This window comes from Lepidochelys kempii, chromosome 3 (assembly GCF_965140265.1).
Source record: "Lepidochelys kempii isolate rLepKem1 chromosome 3, rLepKem1.hap2, whole genome shotgun sequence".
NCBI lineage: Eukaryota > Metazoa > Chordata > Testudines > Cheloniidae > Lepidochelys > Lepidochelys kempii.
In genome coordinates, this window is record NC_133258.1 from 26125379 (window position 1) to 26144708 (window position 19330).

Genomic DNA, 19330 nt, shown 5'->3' on the forward strand with positions numbered 1-19330 from the left:
AAGCTCCAAGGGCTTACTCAGGGACCCACAGCCTACCTACACACCCTGTATATAGAGAACAAACAGACAACCCACAGATGGACCAAATACACCACTCTCCAAGTCTTGTTGCCTCCAAGCACTGAGTCTAGCTGGAGATACTCTCTCTGAAACTCTACTGTTAGCTAACTCTTTTTACGGTTCTGATCATGATCCATGATGGGGAAGATCATTTCAGTTGTACACAATAGAATTTGGGTTTACGTTTTTCCTTAAACTAGGATATTGCATTCAACCTTCTCCCCAAAGCCCTCAAACGCAGCAAAAATAACCCCATTCAAATCTTAAAAGAAAAACAAAAACTACAACAACCCTGTTAGAAGAACATTGTGCACTAGCAAACTTCTGTGGGATTTCCTTTTTCTTTCTTTCTCCTCTGACTCATTGCTGTGGATGCAGTAGTCAGAGATAATGTCATTATCCTGGAGCTTCATTTGATTCCAAGTGCTATTCAGGGGGTTGATTTTTTTTATATAAAACAGCTTAATCAAAATCCTATGGAATGCAAAGGAAGATTTTTCACTGGGTTATTTAGAGTTGGAGAGGGCCCTAAATTATTACATGTGACTTGATGTTGGCTTGCTGAAAAACTGTGTTCTGCCCCATGAGTTGCTGCAGCAACAGAGTTCATTTGAAGTGCTCAAGCTAACAGGCTCTATGTGTAAAAGTTAAAGTGATCGTGGCAGGGCATCCTCAAAAGAGGGTTACTGACTCTGTAGCATGGTTTCCCCATTGGTCTGACAAAGCGAGAAGCTGACTTCAGGACACAGTGCAAGGTCCTTCTGTTTCCTTCACCATTTTAACCAGTACTTGTGTTGGTGGGGAGAAGAATGTGTCTTTTTTTCTTGCTTCTTGGAAAGAGGCAAAAAAGGTTAAATAATATGTTTCTGTTACATGTTGTATAAATGCTTTATGACATACTGGCAGTAATTTTACAAATAAAAACACCTCATGTTCAAAGTGTTTTTTACTTGCATTTATATCAAACTTTTATTTAGATGGTAAACTCCTAAAATATGTACAATTATAGACAAAATGGTTGAATAATTTCACTGTTAACCCAACTATTAAAACCTCTCAAGGCAAAACAAGGTAGACAATAAAGTATATAATGTAAGGAAGAGAATTACCCCTTCAGTGATGAGATTTCAGATTCATTAAGGGTGACTTCTATTAAGACCTGAATTCTCACACTCTTTTGGGAACTGTGTATAAGTTGGGGCTTCTCCATTCTCAACCATATGTGTTCCTCAGTACACATGCACAAATTCACATGCTCACAGGTCCAAGCAAAGGTCCACTTCAAGTGCCCCATTCTGTTTTTAATGGGATAGTTCTCATTTTTTTTTTTATTTCCATAATTGACATGACTATTGGCAAAAACAGAAGCAGCACAATACAGCAATAAACAAATATTCAACATTAAAAATTACTACTACGTACATATTTTTGCAATATAAAATATGTCTATAATTTTATTTATTCCAGGCTCCTCACAATAGGAAGGGAGAGGAGGGGCATCCATTGTACTTAGGTTCTTGCTGTATTAGCATGTGAAACAGAAGTATGGTTTATCCATGAAATGATTGGGTCTATAATTAGGTATGGATATAAATTTAAAAAAAAAGTTGTTTAAAGTCCCGAGTAGCCACTTGGTCACGTTCCATTCCAGTGCTGTAGAGGATTAACATGGTGCTGAGAGGTTTCAGTTAGGCTACTAGATACAGTAGTAATAAAAGTGAAGAGATGCTCTTTCTCTTCTGTAATCAAATGTTACTCAATTCATGCTGATTAGCCCAAATTAAATTAGATAATATTTTTAAAGTTTTTAAAATTAATAAGAACATCCGTTGGACCACATTCAATTTAAGCAGAACGTTTCACTTTTAAATATTATTTTGAACTATCCAAGCAAAGTTGAGCGTTACCTAGGGTGGTTCCATATTGCTAGGTGAAATCCTGAGTTTTAGTTTTGCTATGGTAGTAAATCAGCTATCTGGGAATGCATTTTAACCATGAACAAGCTTTATTTACATCTCAACCACTAGGTGGCAGAAACTTTCAGCAGTCACACATCTTGAACATTGAGGCTATACGATTGTTACCCAGCTTGTTAATTTTTTTACTCATTTCTTTCCCAGATTGATTGTTCCTTGTGTACAAATATTTTTACTTTGATTGCTTATTTTTTAAATGTCATATGCACAATACAAAATACTAGCATAGGGCTATGTTCTCAAAATTCTTTTCAAAGTAATCACTAGTTTCTAAAATACTGAAACTGCTTGTTTCACAGTAATCATAGGGGCTTAAGGGAAAAAGTGTTGTTTTTTTCCTTTTAGTAGTAATCGGCACTAGTTGTATGTTTTATAGTGTTATCAAATGGTGTTTTTTCCATATCTTCATGTTTTCTACTGTGTGTAATTAACAATATTACTAACAGATATACATGCAGTGATGTGTAGGTTATACTGCTATATACTAAGATGAAATTTTATCTACACTTAGTATAGGTGGTAGTTGATAGAATAAGCTGTTTTGGCCTTCTGTTTTGTGTTTTTTATTTTTATTTATAAATATGCAACTAAATGTTAAAATAGTATGATGATGTAAACTTTTTGCTGACGTTTGCTCCAGCAACATATTTTGAGTATATCTTTGTTCTTGTTAAAGAATCTCAAGTCTTTGAATGTGTGTTTGTTAGTTTTTTTTAACTTTCTTGGGGAAAATATAATTTACCTATATATTAGCATATCTTATTTTGGACCTCAGAGATGGGAAAAAATATATCAGAATATATAAGTAACTCATACACTGGGCCCAATTCATCTTTGGTGAGCTTGATTGACATCATTTGAGATATATCAAGGATGAAGTTGACTTAGCACAGAGAGGAAAAGATAGTTTTGTGGGTATAAGTTGGCTGAGAGTTGGGACATCTGGGGGCAGTGCCCAACTCTGAAGCATATTTTCTGAGGCATGGAAGAAATCAACTAGACCCTGTTCCTGAAAAGACTTGCTTGATTTAAATGGGAGTAATCATAACTTAAAGTTTAAGTACATGCTTAAAACAAAATCTGTCTTTCCATTTCCTATCTGTAAAATGCGGATAATATACTTCCTTTTTCAGAATCTGTCTGTTTTGTCTATTTAGATTGCAAACTCTTTGGGGGAAATGACCATTTCTTCCTGCTTCTAGGAACAGCACCAAACACAGTGGGATTCCAGTCTTAGGCTATGTCTACACTGCACAGTTAACCTCAGTGATTGGCACCTGGGTTTATTCAGCCTGGGTATGAGTGTCCCAGCTGTATAGCCTTACCTGTTATTACGTTCTCATAGTTTCTGCACTTGCCTGTGTGCTTGGTGTTACCTGCTCAGTTTAGGGCACCCTGCCTATACCCTACCAAAAGCTCAAGGTGTGACCAATCAATCTAGGCACCCCCACCCTTTCCCTTCCGAGGGCTCAGGGTGTAAGGCACCTATCCTTACCCACTGGGCTCAGGAAGAAACCTGGTCAATTTAAGTACCAGCTGTAAACATCTATTTATTAGCAACACACAGAATACATATACCAAGCAAACCTCTTATGCTCACCATTCCCAATATACAGACAGATTTCACTCAATGTCCAGTCAGGATTCATTCATCTGGAGGTTCCTGAGATGCCTCTGCACATTATGGTTGTGCAGAGGGGTCAGAGTCCCATCAGCTTGGTGTTGAACTGCAGTCTGGAAATGGTTCCCAAAGAGCATTGTTCTTCATTTACATTATATAGATAAAACTCCTTCAAATTTACTAAACCTATCACATTATCCCACACTCCGAAGTAACAAAAATGTTAACCGATTATGCACTGGCACCTATGTGTCCTCTTCCTTCCCTAGTTCTTTACATTTTGTCTTTCATGCCCAAATTGTAACTTAATTGTGACCACCTCTATTTGTGCAGATGGTCAGCATAAAACACTGGTCAGAGCTTATTTTACCATTTGTTGAATCTCTCTCTGTATCCTCCCCAATTTCCCAGCGTCTTTACAACCTTGGTGGTTATAACTCTCGTTAAGGACATTCCTGGGGTGGGGGTGCTTTATCAGCAGCAGAACATTCCTTTTTTCAATTTTAGTGATGAACTCCCTGAGTTTCACCCAAGGCTGGTTTAATATGGTTGGGGGTGGGGAGGCTGGGGGCAGTGAGTTGATGAGGTCTCAGGCCTGCACTCCCATGGTTCTTTGTGATGAGATGCTTTAGATTTTTTTCCCTGTCAATTGAGGGAGAACTTGTTTGTTCTTTGGAAAGGGCATAGGAGGACTACCAGCGCTTTAGTGATTTCACTTGGGTCCTCACTTCACTCATGTGATTTAGCTTGTGTCATTACGGCAAAATGGGCGGGTTCCAGCCAGAGTTAAAGTGGAACCCAGGTTCTCACCCTTACTGCCAGCCAAGTAAGCTGGCCCAGGTTTAAAATGCCTCCAAACCGAAGTCAAGCTTTGTTTTTTTTGTGTGCACGGTATGGGGAGGTTAAGGCTAAAACTTGGGTAAAAGATCCCAAGCTAATTGTGTAGTGTAGGCTTATCCTTAGTTGGGGCTTTTAGATGCTATTTTAATGCATGGTTTTATTCATTTTGGGTAAAGCTATTATACTCCTGTTAAATGGAATTACAAAATATATATTTGGACTCCTGCAGTAGGCAAAACAAAACAGAAACCTGCTTTCAGTAATAAAAGTTTTTGTGTTTATAGGCTTTTGCTTGTGGGTGGCTGTGAAACAGATGAAGCTGGAGTATCTAAAGCAACTAGTTGTGGAATATCTGCTTGGAGAGTTCTTTCTGGATCTCCCCATTATAAACAGGTCACTAGTTATGAAGATGATACTGGGACAGTAAGTAGCTTTGGAGTCCTCATTTTTCTGTTGGAAGAATATTATAGTTACTCTGATTACATAAAGAGAAACTTTATGTAGGTTGCTTTCTTTTCCAACACCATAGCATGTTTCCATATTAGAGATACTGTTATGCCAGTATTCAGTCAGAATGACTTGGGCAACTGTAGGCTGGTCAGCATTAAATCAATCCCAGGCAAAATAATGGAAAAGCTGACACAGGATTCAGTTGATAAAGACTTAAAAGGCAGGAATATAATTAATGTCAACATGGTTTTATAAAAAATAGGTCTCATCAAAGCTTTCACTTGTCTTAAAACTATTTATTACTAGTATTGCAGAGCAGTTAGGAGCCCAGTCATGGATTAGGTTATTTTTCACCTGTATATTTTGAAAATATTTTAGTCTTAGCTCAGTTTGAAATAAGCCTAATTCTAACCCTTTTCTTAGGGCTGTAGCATACACAAAACTTACACTGGCATAATAAAACTCATTGTAGTTAAACTGGTGTATCCTACATGGGTACGCTGAAATTCGTTTCTATTTAGCTTAGTACGGTAAACCAGTTTATATTTTAGCATGTGAAAAGTTCTAATGTGTATACTTGGCAATATGTATTAAATGTTCTAGCACGGCATAATTTAGTTGCAAGCTGGTGGTGCCTTTTCATGGAAACAGGCATACGTAGTCCGAGTAATTCATAAGCAAATTTCACCTGTTGCAACATTCACATGAAGTGACATTTTAATACATAAATATTAAAATAATTCTTGAGTATTTTAAAATTTTCACAAAGCTGAGAGAATGCTGCAGAATAATGTATTCTTTCTTGATTGTTTTATTACTCCCCAGATTTGATTTAATTTTTACTGCATAAATCAAAGACTGTCTTTAATCTTAGTGTGTGATACACTCCTGTTTTAACAGGCAAAGAGAAGCGGATTATTAAGGATTATGAATTTCAGATTTTACAGCAGACAAGGAACAGAACAGGTAATACGTTCCTCCTTAACACTAGTAGCACTCTTATTCATTTAGATTTGGGTTTACATGAAAGAGGAATCTAACTGACTTGAAGTAACTTAATTTAGACAGGTTTCAGAGTAGCAGCCGTGTTAGTCTGTATTCGCAAAAAGAAAAGGACGACGTGTGGCACCTTAGAGACTAACCAATTTATTTGAGCATGAGCTTTCGTGAGCTACAGCTCACTTCAGCTCACGAAAGCTCACGAAAGCTCATGCTCAAATAAATTGGTTAGTCTCTAAGGTGCCACATGTCCTCCTTTTCTTTTTAATTTAGATAGATTAAAAATTAACCTGATTAGAATTTTTGCTGAAAACACACTCTAATGCAATAATACAGTGGTTCTCAAACTTTTTTTTTTTTCCATGGACCACTTGAAAATTGCTGAGGGTCTCGGCGGGCCACTTAATGATCTTTCCAAATGTTGTTTGTACCATTAGCTAACTATTGTAAAAAGCTTTGGCTAAAAGCACTATATTAAAAAAAAGTAATAATAATTGACTTTTTTTGTTCTACAAATAAAAGCACACAACTCATATATTTTAATATCAGTAGTCTTACCTTTCTAATACGATGGATGTGTCCTCTCTCTCCCCTGTCGCGGCAGCCCCCAAGCTGGGGTTGGGGCTGGGGCTGAGGGGGCGAGCGGTCTCTCCCCTCTCATCCACCGCAGCAGCCCCTGAGCTGGGGCTGGGAAGGAGAGGGGTTTCTCCCTCGCCGCAGTAGCCACAGAGCTGAGACTGGGAAGGAGGGCCGTCTCTCCCTGGCAGCCACAGCCCTGCAGCTGGGGAAAGTCACTTCTTTCTCTGGCTGCTGCAGCCCTGCACATCCCAAATTCCCCCCACCCCCTCTTCTCACCCCACTGCCCCCTCCCACGTACCCCCTATTCCTGCCCCCCCCAGCCACCACCTCACCTTACATGTGCGTCTTCTCCAGGGTCCAGGCACCGAATTAGTGGAGCCACACCTGTGCAGCTCCACTAATTAGGTTGGTGGCCCTTCATTCTCTCGTGTGTGACCACCAAGGCATGCACCTTAGAGGGAACTATCTGAGGACCACCTGAATGGAGCTCACGGACCACTGGTGGTCCATGGACCACAGTTTGAGAACCTCTGCAGTACTAGTAGTATTTAGCTTTAAATCAGGTAACTGGCAAGAGTTATCAAATTGCTTTTTCAGGGACTTTGTTTTGTTGGCAGACTGTTGCTCTGTTGCTGATTTGGCTTTACTTCACTTTATTTACTCTTGTTTCATAAATTACCTGGCATCATCAGTCCTGCTCATAGAGAACTCATAATTTTCAGGATATTTTATGACTGAAACAGATCCAGTGATTTTTACTTTATCTTAAGTCTAACTTGTTACCCCAGATGGCAGGTGCAGAAAGTCTTTGCTAATATGTGCAATGTGTAAGTCCCAAGCAGGCTGCAAAGAGCTACAAAAGGATCTTGCAAAACTGGGGGACTGGGCAACAAAATGGCAGATGAAATTCAATGTTGATAAATGCAAAGTAGTGCACATTGGAAAACATAATCCCAGCTATACATATAAAATGATGGGGTCTAAATTAGCTGTTACCACTCAGGAAAGATATCTTGGAGTCGTTGTGGATAGTTCTCTGGAAATATCCACTCAATGTGCAGCGGCAGTCAAAAAAGTTAACAGAATTTTGGGAATCATTAAGAAAGGGATAGAGAATAAGACTGAAAATATCATATTGCCTCTATATAAATCCAGGGTATGCCCACATCTTGAATACTACATGCAGATGTGGTTGCCCCATCTCAAAAAATATATATTGGACTTGGGAAAGGTTCAGAAGAGGGCAACAAAAATGATTAGGGATATAGAACAGCTGCCTTATGAGGAGTGATTAATAAGATTGTGACTTCTCAGCTTGGAAAAGAGACGACTAAGAGGGGATGTGATTGTAGCGCATAGGGCTAGCCTCCTTGCTTATATATCTTTTCTTATGGGTTTTATTTGTTTGTTTTATTATAATAGATTTATAGATTTGTACTAGAGTATTTTTGGCTGTAACGCAAGGAACCTACAGTCCACGTCCTATATGTTGAGCTGTACTGCCTGGGAGTCACCTACAATGGAGATGTGTTGCTCATGTCCATTCCATGACCTGCCCTTCTTCCCCAGCGTCGGAGTTTCCGGCAAGAAGGAACTGAGGGTGGGGGGAGCCGGCAGCTCCCCTTATACCGCGGCATTCACATGCCACTGAGGGCGCCAGAGCCGGTTCCCTATGGATACTACTGAGGGAAAAACTTCTGGCACCGGTGCATGTGGCAAGCGCACACACCTACAATGGAATGCACATGAGAAACACATCTCTAAGAACATCAGTTATGAAAAAAGTTAACTGTCTTTTCCAGTATTTAACTGTCCTTTATAGTTTGAAAGTGTGTCCTGATATCAAACCTAAGTCTCCCTTGCTGCAGATTAAGCCAATTACTTCTTGTCCTACCGTCAGTGGACATAGAGAGCAATCAATTTCTGTTCTCTTTATAACAACCCTTAAAATATTGGAATACTTCTTTTCTCTAGACTAAACATGCCCTTTTTCCCTCACAGGTCATGTTTTTCAAATTGCATACCTTTTTTGTTCCTTTTCTCTGGACTCTTTTCAATTTGTCCACATTTTTCTTAAATGGGGTGCCAACCCGGGCACAGTACTTCACCTGAGGCCTCACCAGTGCCCAGTAGAATGAAACAATTACTTCATCTGTCTTACATACAGCACCCCTGTTAACATATTCCATAATAACATTTTGCCTTTTTAGCAACAGTGTCACATTGACTCATATTCAGTTTATGATCCCCTATAAGTGAGAGATCCTTTTCAGCAGTACTACTGCCTAATCAGTTATTCTGCTTTTTGTATTTATACATTAGACTGTTTTCTTCCTAAGTGTAGTAGTTTTCACTTGTCTTATATTCCTTCTTGTTGATTTCAAACAAATTCTCTAATTTATCAAGATCATTTCAAATTCTAATTCTGTCCTTCAAAGTTCTTGTAACCTCTCCAACTGGGCCATACGATATTTAGGGGCAGGCCTCTCTGTCTATAAATACATACTCTTTCTGGCCTAATGAATATTTAAGAGTGACTCTATAGCCCAGTGATGCTCACTAGGGTGGTTAGAGACCCAAGTCCCTTCTCCACATCAGGCAGAGGAGGGATTTGAACCCTGCACATCTTGTCTTTTTGTGAAAAAACACTAACCTGTCTTAGGCACCTAACTCCAGTAGAGGGTTTATGGCTGTGAATCCTGAGTATAGAAAGGTGCTTTCTTTTGGCCTGGACTTAAGTGCCTAAGTCCCTTTTGAGGGGCAGGATTTAGGCTCTCCCCTCCTTGGCATCTCTTATTGGCTTGCTTAAGTGGCTCCCTGCCTAGCATGGTGGCTTTTGCAAATACCATTCTTAAGTGCCTAACTGTCCCCATGCCTGGACACCTAACTCAGGATTATGACTTCCACTACATGGTAGGGCACCGAAAAGTTAGGCATTGTGACATTCTAGTCCCCCTTGTTAATTTCTCCCCTAGGTAACTTCATTGATATCAATCTAAGATGGTCTTGTATTTACATTCATCTTAAGCTCCCCCCGCCCCCATCTTTTAAATGCTTCTTCATGGAGTTTTCTCTGGCCAACATCTGAAGCTTAGCTGGTCAGTCATTGTCACAATCAGATTGACTGAAAGGATGGAAAGGTGTTTGTCTGCCCTGAGGAAAGAAATGCTTGGCTGCTACCTAGTATTGTTCCCTTGTCTAGGTGTTGTCAAGTTAATACTGACCCCTCAATAGTAGCATTTTCTGGGCTGGTATTTCAGTGTTCAAATTAAGGAATGGAAAATATGAAACAGAAGTAGATTATATATGTATGTAAAAGAAGCTCAAGTAAGTTTTTACTGAAAGGCTAGTATTGAAATGAACTAAACTTTAATGTTACTGCTCTTGCCAGCACTACATTTTAAGAGTAAAGATTACTAGTGTTGTTCACTCATCTTCAAAAGTTACAATCCCTGAAATTGTATTACATCTTAAATACCTGAGGTATAATTTTATTGTGATTTATGAGAGATTGAAAAAGCTATTTAATACTGTTGCCAAGGCTCAGCGAGGACTTGCCTGTGGAGCCAGCTGTTCTCAACTTAGATGACCAATCTTAAATGTGGTAAGCCAGCCTACTGGAGCTTTCTATATTTTGTTCTGCAGTTGCCCTAAGGGTAGTGAACTGTTTACTGGGGTAGCAGAACCTGCTTTGCCTAAGGACACATGAATCTTTTGATAGGCTAGATTTGGAGGTGTGTGATGTATATGATGGGCATCCAAAGGAGCAGCAGTTGCACTGATTGTTGAGTTATGTATTGACTTCCAGAGAGACCTCTCTTAATGTTCACTCATGATGACATTCAAGAGAGGCTCTCAGCCTAGCAGGTAGGGTTTTTTATTTTACACTTCTATGCAGTTTCATAACCATCTTTCTCTTCTGTGAACAAATCTTGATTTATAAACTAAAAAGGAGAGTGCAATTCTTAATGTTGCAACTTTCAGCAAAGGGAAATAGAAAGCACAAGGCAGTAATATTACTGCTCTCATGCCAGTTGTTTCGTCAGAGTGGAAATCTACTATTTAACCAGACACCATCAGGAAGTTTAGGCACAAAATTTTAGGTGGGTGGTGTTTGTTATAACTTTTAACAAAAGCTTGCTGTCATTTTAGGTTTAAAGCTTGCTATTCAATATTTGCAAGCCAAACACATAATGTGTAAGAACTGAAAGTAAAACTGATAAGCCAATTTTGTCTAAATGAACAAAATGTAATTTTAAATAGTTTGGGTTAAGATGGAAGCTAGTCTAAAATGAAAGGAAACTTTTTGTTTTTCATTTGAAATTTCAAAATTATAGCTTCTTGACCGACTTTAGAAACTAGACTTAAAATTTCGATTGTATGTAGCCCCAGTCATTGTCCGTAGTTTGAGGATATGTAAGACCATTTCTGCCATGAGCATGATTTTAAGAATGGCCTTACTCGGTCACACCAGTGGTCCATGTAGCTCACAGTGGTCAGTGCTAGATTCTACAGATGAAGAGAATAGAACAGGGCATTTTATTGAGTGATCCATCCCCTGACATCCACTCTCAGCTTCTGGCAATCAGAGGCATAGGGACACCCAGAGCATAGAGTTGTGTCCCTGACCATCTTGGCTAATAGTCATTGATGGACCTCCATGACTTTATCTTTTGTGAACCCAGTTTCAGTTTTCTCCTTCACAAAATGCCTAGCAATGAGTTTCACAAGTTGACTGTGTGTTGTGTGAAGAAGTACTTCCTTATGTTTGTTTCAAACCTTTCCTGCTACTGACCCTGTCTAAACAATTCTGTATTGAAATGATGCAGACTGGAACTTCATGGTACACATGCACTTCTTTCCTTTGGGGCCTCAGACCCAGATCTCCAAGATGCTCCTCAAATTGATCCCCAGATCTCCTCATATCCCAATCACATCTCTTTGAAGCTCTTCCAGTTTATTCTTCCATTATTCAATACACCTGCATTTTAATACAGTGAATGCAGCTGGAGTGCCTGCAGATAATTCCCAGAGACCATTGCCAGCATCAGGGGTTGTGTTACCTTAATTCTGTATTTCCTGGTTTTGAAAAGTTTGCGTTTTTGCTGCCCTTGACATTCTGGAAGGGCAATCTTAATTAAGTTTTCTGCCATTTAATCTATACACACTTATTTAAGCAATTATATGGCTTAACATATATTTAGTCTCAATTTTTACAATTTTATGTTAGAAAATGGTGAATGACACATTACTTATTTACTGGATCATAAACATAAACTTTTTAGTCATGACTTGTCAAGCTGCATTTGGGTGGAAATGAAGTAAAAATGCCCCAAAACAGCATTTTAATTTTTTTAGTAAAATAAAAACATGTAAGTATGCAGGATACGTAAGAAAAAAAAGGTTTCAGAGTAGCAGCCGTGTTAGTCTGTATTCACAAAAAGAAAAGGAGTACTTGTGGCACCTTAGAGACGAACAAATATATTTGAGCATAAGCTTTTGTGAGCTACAGCTCGCTTCATCGGATGCATTCAGTGGAAAATACAGTGGGGAGATTTATATATATAGGGTATGTCTACACTACGGAATAAGGTCGAATTTATAGAAGTCGTTTTTTTAGAAATCGGTTTTATATATTCGAGTGTGTGTGTCCTCACTGAAAATGCTCTAAGTGTATTAAGTGCATGAACTCGGCGGAGCGCTTCCACAGTACCGAGGCTAGAGTCGACTTCCGGAGCGTTGCACTGTGGGTAGCTATCCGACAGTTCCCGCAGTCTCCGCTGCCCATTGGAATTCTGGGTTGAGATCCCAATGCCTGATGGGGCTAAAACATTGTCGCGGGTGGTTCTGGGTACATATCGTCAGGCCCTTGTTCCCTCCCTCCCTCCGTGAAAGCAAGGGCAGACAATCGTTTCGCACCTTTTTTCCTGAGTTACCTGTGCAGACGCCATACCATGGCAAGCATGGAGCCCGCTCAGCTCACCCTATGTCTCCTGGGTGCTGGCAGACGTGGTACGGCATTGCTACACAGTAGCAGCAACCCCTTGCCTTGTGGCAGCAGACAGTACAATACGACTGGTAGCCATCCTCGTCGTGTCCGAGGTGCTCCTGGCCACGTCGGCTGGGAGCGCCTGGGCAGACATGGGCGCAGGGACTAAATTTGGAGTGACTTGACTAGGTCATTCTCTTTAGTCCTGCAGTCAGTCCTATTGAACCGTCTTATGGTGAGCAGGCAGGCGATACGGATTGCTAGCAGTCATACTGTACCATCTTCTGCCAGGCAGGCAAGAGATGAGGATTGCTAGCAGTCGTATTGTACCATCTTCTGCCTGGCAGGCAAGAGATGAGGATGGCTAGCAGTCATACTATACCATCTTCTGCCGAGCAGCCATGAGATGTGGATGGCATGCAGTCCTTCTGCACCGTCTGCTGCCAGCCAAAGATGTAAAAGATAGATGGAGTGGATCAAAACAAGAAATAGACCAGATTTGTTTTGTACTCATTTGCTTCCCCCCCTCCCCTGTTTAGGGGACTCATTCCTCTAGGTCACACTGCAGTCACTCACAGAGAAGGTGCAGCGAGGTAAATCTAGCCATGTATCAATCAGAGGCCAGGCTAACCTCCTTGTTCCAATAAGAACAATAACTTAGGTGCACCATTTCTTATTGGAACCCTCCGTGAAGTCCTGCCTGAAATACTCCTTGATGTAAAGATGCCCCCTTTGTTGATTTTAGCTCCCTGAAGCCAACCCTGTAAGCCGTGTCGTCAGTCGCCCCTCCCTCCGTCAGAGCAACGGCAGACAATCGTTCTGCGCCTTTTTTCTGTGCGGACGCCATACCAAGGCAAGCATGGAGGCCGCTCAGCTCACTTTGGCAATTAGGAGCACATTAAACACCACACGCATTATCCAGCAGTATATGCAGCACCGGAGCCTGGCAAAGCGATACCGGGCGAGGAGGCGACGTCAGCGCGGTCCCGTGAGTGATCAGGACATGGACACAGATTTCTCTGAAAGCATGGGCCCTGCCAATGCATGCATCATGGTGCTAATGGGGCAGGTTCATGCTGTGGAACGCCGATTCTGGGCTCGGGAAACAAGCACAGACTGGTGGGACCGCATAGTGTTGCAGGTCTGGGACGATTCCCAGTGGCTGCGAAACTTTCGCATGCATAAGGGCACTTTCATGGAACTTTGTGACTTGCTTTCCCCTGCCCTGAAGCGCATGAATACCAAGATGAGAGCAGCCCTCACAGTTGAGAAGCGAGTGGCGATAGCCCTGTGGAAGCTTTCAACACCAGACAGCTACCAGATTCAGTTGGGAATCAATTTGGAGTGGGCAAATCTACTGTGGGGGCTGCTGTGATGCAAGTAGCCCACGCAATCAAAGATCTGCTGATATCATGGGTAGTGACCCTGGGAAATGTGCAGGTCATAGTGGATGGCTTTGCTTCAATGGGATTCCCTAATTGTGGTGGGGCCATAGACGGAACCCATATCCCTATCTTGGCACCGGAGCACCAAGCCGCCGAGTACATAAACCGCAAGGGGTACTTTTCGATAGTGCTGCAAGCTCTGGTGGATCACAAGGGACGTTTCACCAACAGCAACGTGGGATGGCCGGGAAAGGTACATGACGCTTGCATCTTCAGGAACTCTGGTCTGTTTCAAAAGCTGCAGGAAGGGACTTTATTCCCAGACCAGAAAATAACTGTTGGGGATGTTGAAATGCCTATAGTTATCCTTGGGGACCCAGCCTACCCCTTAATGCCATGGCTCATGAAGCCGTAAACAGGCAGCCTGGACAGTAGTCAGGAGCTGTTCAACTACAGGCTGAGCAAGTGCAGAATGGTGGTAGAATGTGCATTTGGACGTTTAAAGGCGCGCTGGCGCAGTTTACTGACTCGCGTAGACCTCAGCGAAACCAATATTCCCACTGTTATTACTGCTTGCTGTGTGCTCCACAATATCTGTGAGAGTAAGGGGGAGACGTTTATGGTGGGGTGGGAGGTTGAGGCAAATCGCCTTGCTGCTGGTTACGCGCAGCCAGACACCAGGGTGGTTAGAAGAGCACAGGAGGGCGCGGTACGCATCAGAGAAGCTTTGAAAACCAGTTTCATGACTGGCCAGGCTACGGTGTGAAAGTTCTGTTTGTTTCTCCTTGATGAAACCCCCCGCCCCTTGGTTCACTCTACTTCCCTGTAAGCTAACCACCCGCCCCTCCTCCCGTCAATCACCGCTTGCAGAGCCAATAAAGTCATTGTTGCTTCACATTCATGCATTCTTTATTCATTCATCACACAAATAGGGGGATGACTACCAAGGTAGCCTAGGAGGGGTGGTGGAGGAGGGAAGGAAAATGCCACACAGCACTTTAAAAGTTTACAACTTTAAAATTTATTGAATGCCAGCCTTCTTTTTTTTGGGCAATCCTCTGTGGCGGGGTGGCTAGTTGGCCCGAGGCCCCCCCACCGTGTTCTTGGGCGTCTGGGTGTGGAGGCTATGGAACTTGGGGAGGAGGGTGGTTGGTTACTCAGGGGCTGTAGTGGCAGTCTGTGCTCCAGCTGCCTTTGCTGCAGCTCAACCATACACTGGAGAATACTGGTTTGGTCCGCCAGCAGCCTCAGCATTGAATCCTGCCTCCTCTCATCATGCTGCCGCCACATTTGAGCTTCAGCCCTCTCTTCAGCCCACCACTTACTCTCTTCAGCCTGCCACCTCTCCTCCCGGTCATTTTGTGCTTTCCTGCACTCTGACATTATTTGCCTCCACGCATTCGTCTGTGCTCTGTCAGTGTGGGAGGACAGCATGAGCTCGGAGAACATTTCATCGCGAGTGCGTTTTTTTTTTTTTCTTTCTAAGCTTCAGTAGCCTCTGGGAAGGAGAAGATCCTGTGATCATTGAAACACATGCAGCTGGTGGAGAAAAAAAAAGGGACAGCGGTATTTAAAAAGACACATTTTATAAAACAGTGGCTACACTCTTTCAGGGTAATCCTTGCTGTTAACATTACATACATAGCACATGTGCTTTCATTACAAGGTCGCATTTTGCCTCCCCCCACCGCGTGGCTACCCCCTCAACCCTCCCCCCTCCCTGTGGCTAACAGCGGGGAACATTTCTGTTTAGCCACAGGCAAACAGCCCAGCAGGAATGGGCTCCTCTGAGTGTCCCCTGAAGAAAAGCACTCTATTTCAACCAGGTGACCATGAATTATATCTCACTCTCCTGAGGATAACACAGAGAGATAAAGAACGGATGTTGTTTGAATGCCAGCAAACATACACTGCAATGCTTTGTTGTACAATGATTCCCGAGTACGTGTTACTGGCCTGGAGTGGTAAAGTGTCCTACCATTAAGGACACAATAAGGCTCCCCTCCCCAGAAACCTTTTGCAAAGGCTTTAGGAGTACATCTAGGAGAACCGCGAATGCCAGGGCAAAGTAATCCTTTCACATGCTTGCTTTTAAACCATGTATAGTATTTTAAAAGGTACACTTACCAGAGGTCCCTTCTCCGCCTGCCAGGTCCAGGAGGCAGCCTTGGGTGGGTTCGCGGGGTACTGGCTCCAGGTCCAGGGTGAGAAACAGTTCCTGGCTGTCGGGAAAACCGGTTTCTCCGCTTGCTTGCTGTGAGCTATCTACAACCTCATCATCTTCTTCGTCCCCAAAACCTGCTTCCGTATTGCTTCCATCTCCATTGAAGGAGTCAAACAACACGGCTGGGGTAGTGGTGGCTGAACCCCCTAAAATGGCATGCAGCTCATCATAGAAGCGGCATGTTTGGGGCTCTGACCTGGAGCGGCCATTCGCCTCTCTGGTTTTCTGGTAGGCTTGCCTCAGCTCCTTCAGTTTCACGCGGCACTGCTTCGGGTCCCTGTTATGGCCTCTGTCCTTCATGCCCTGGGAGATTTTCACAAAGGTTTTGGCATTTCGAAAACTGGAACGGAGTTCTGATAGCACGGATTCCTCTCCCCAAACAGCGATCAGATCCCGTACTTCCCGTTCAGTCCATGCTGGAGCTCTTTTGCGATTCTGGGACTTCATCATGGTCACCTGTGCTGATGAGCTCTGCATGGTCACCTGCAGCTTGCCACGCTGGCCAAACAGGAAATGAGATTTAAAAGTTCGCGGTTCTTTTCCTGTCTACCTGGCCAGTGCATCTGAGTTGAGAGTGCTGTCCAGAGCGGTCACAATGGAGCACTCTGGGATAGCTCCCGGAGGCCAATACCTTCGAATTGTGTCCACAGTACCCCAAATTCGAGCCGGCAAGGTCGCTTTAAGCGCTAATCCACTTGTCAGGAGTGGAGTAAGGAAATCGATTTTAAGAGCCCTTTAAGTCGAAATAAAGGGCTTCATCATTTGGACGGGTGCAGGTTTACATCGATTTAACGCTGCTAAATTCGACTTCAACTCCTAGTGTAGACCAGGGCCTAGAGAACATGAAACAATGGGTGTTACCATACACACTGTAACAAAAGTGATCACTTAAGGTGAGGTATTACCAGCAAGAGAGCGGGGGGGGGGACCCTTTTGTAGTGATAATCAAGGTGGGTCATTTCCAGCAGTTGACAAGAACGTCTGAGGAACGGTGGGGGGTAGGGATAAACATGGGGAAATAGTTTTACTTTGTGTAATGGCCCATCCACTCCCAGTCTTTATTCAAGCCTAAGTTAATTGTATCCAGTTTGCAAATTAATTCCAATTCAGCAGTCTCTCTTTGGAGTCTGTTTTTGAAGTTTTTTTGTTGAAGTATTGCCACTTTTAGGTCTGTAATCGAGTGACCAAAGAGAGTGAAGTGTTCTCCGACTGGTTTTTGAATGTTATAATTCTTGATGTCTGATTTGTGTCCATTTACTCTTTTATGTAGAGACTGTCCAGTTTGACCAATGTCCATGGCAGAGGGGCACTGCTGGCACATGATGGCCTATATCACATTGGTAGATGTGCAGGTGAACAAGCCTCTGATAGTGTGGCTGATGTGATTAGGCCCTATGATGGTGTCCCCTGAATAGATATGTGAACACGGTTGGCAACGGGTTTTGTTGCAAGGATAGGTTCCTGGGTTAGTGATTCTGTTGTGTGGTGTGTGGTTGCTGGTGAGTATTTGCTTCAGGTTGTGGGGCTGTCTGTAGGCAAGGACTGGCCTGTCTCTCAAGATCTGTGAGAGTGATGGGTTGTCCTTCAGGATAGGTTGTAGATCCTTGATGATGCTGGAAAGAGCTCAGCTTAAGTGATCACTCTGGTTACAGTGTGTATGGTAATACCCATTGTTTCATGTTCTATATATATATAAAAATCTCCCCACTGAATTTTCCACTGAATGCATCTGATGAAGTGAGCTGTAGCTCACAAAAGCTTATGCACAAATAAATTTGTTAATCTCTAAGGTGCCACAAGTACTCCTTTTCTTTTTGTAAGAAAAAAAAAGTTTATCAAAATGTGTTTTATATTTAAAATTAACTGATTTATTAAACAAATGGAGTGTTCTCTGTTGTAGTTACTGAATTTAACTGATAATTTCTGGTAATCATGTCTTTCAAGGCCCTTCACACTTCATTTTTATTCATAACTTGGAATAGAAAAACAAGCTATTCTCTTTTTCAACTCCTAATTGGTTCTCAGTTTTGAATTAACTTGTCCTTGAACTGAACTAGTTGAATAAACTGAAATGAAGAGAATATTCTCTCTTTACCTGCAGAAAAAGCTACTTCTGTCAAAAGCTGGTTTAGCACTTGAACAGACGCTCTAGTACAGGGTGCTTAGCCAGTGATTTTTCCATTATTTCATTGGTTTAACTTTGCTCTAACTTTGGTAGCAAACATATACTGCTTGAATATTATTATTTTTATGTAATTTAAATCATTTTAATAGATTATATTGGGTTTTTAGGCTTTAACATAGGCTGTCATAATTTCAAATTTAATTTTGAAAGGTTTTTAAAAAGAAAAATGTATTTACATTAAAAAATCTCATTAAAATAAGATTATTTTGATTGAAAAAAAGAGATTTTTTTTATCCACCCTATCCTAGCTCTAATCACCAAACACCAATCAAAGAACTGTCTCTTTCTCCCTCTTGCATGCTCACTGTAGTCAAAAGACTACACTATTTCCCCATCTTATTTATTGTATCTTAAGGATCATTTTGGTCCTGTAATTAACAAACAAAGGTGTCCAGTAATATCGATAGGTAGAATACTTCCTACCTGTATTACTAAACTTTTTATATTCCTTTACTTACATTAAAAAATGAAATACAGCATATATTTCATTTTTATAGTATGCTAGATATTTGTAATTTAAAACACCCATACAAATAAGAAATTGTGGCCCTAAAATAAAGGGAAAAGTTAGTCTGTATGCTGAACTGAATTTAGCCTAGTCTTACTGTGAGTCTTGGTTTCTTTTTACACTCTTTATTAAATTGGTTGGGCAGGATGGAGTTTTTAAGATGAATCTTTCTCCTGATGGAACTCTTCTGGCAGCTATCCACTTCTCAGGAAAACTGACCATCTGGGGAATCCCATCTCTCAAGCTACAAGGAGAATGGGATCAAAGCGACCAGGTACATGGACATTTAAATATAATAAATATCATGAGTTTAGCTTTTCTAGGGATTGAGAGATGTTCTGGATATCTGTAATCTTAGCTACCAATATTTCTTTCCATTTATTTGCTTGTTTACAAGGTGCCCTATTTTTACTGATGCTCTAATTTTAATGTCTTCTGCAGCTTTGAGGTGAGGGGCCTTTCAGTTGAAAAACAGTGGTGATATTGGAATGAGTTAAAAGTTGAAAGTGTTGAA

The 19330-nt window shown here is 41.7% G+C and overlaps 1 protein-coding gene across 4 annotated transcripts in view; it reads left to right on the top strand.

Annotated features, from left to right (window-relative positions):
• Positions 1-19330, top strand: part of NBAS (NBAS subunit of NRZ tethering complex) — a 406507-nt gene that overhangs the window by 45480 nt on the left and 341697 nt on the right. For all 4 annotated transcript variants that reach the window (XR_012157919.1, XM_073335981.1, XM_073335983.1 and 1 more), the window contains exons 10-12: positions 4782-4920; positions 5848-5913; positions 18962-19090. Coding sequence is in view for 3 of the 4 variants with exons in the window: in XM_073335981.1 (XP_073192082.1) it covers positions 4782-4920; positions 5848-5913; positions 18962-19090 (334 nt within the window). In the remaining variant the exon portion in view is untranslated. The remainder of the gene's footprint in view (positions 1-4781; positions 4921-5847; positions 5914-18961; positions 19091-19330) is intronic.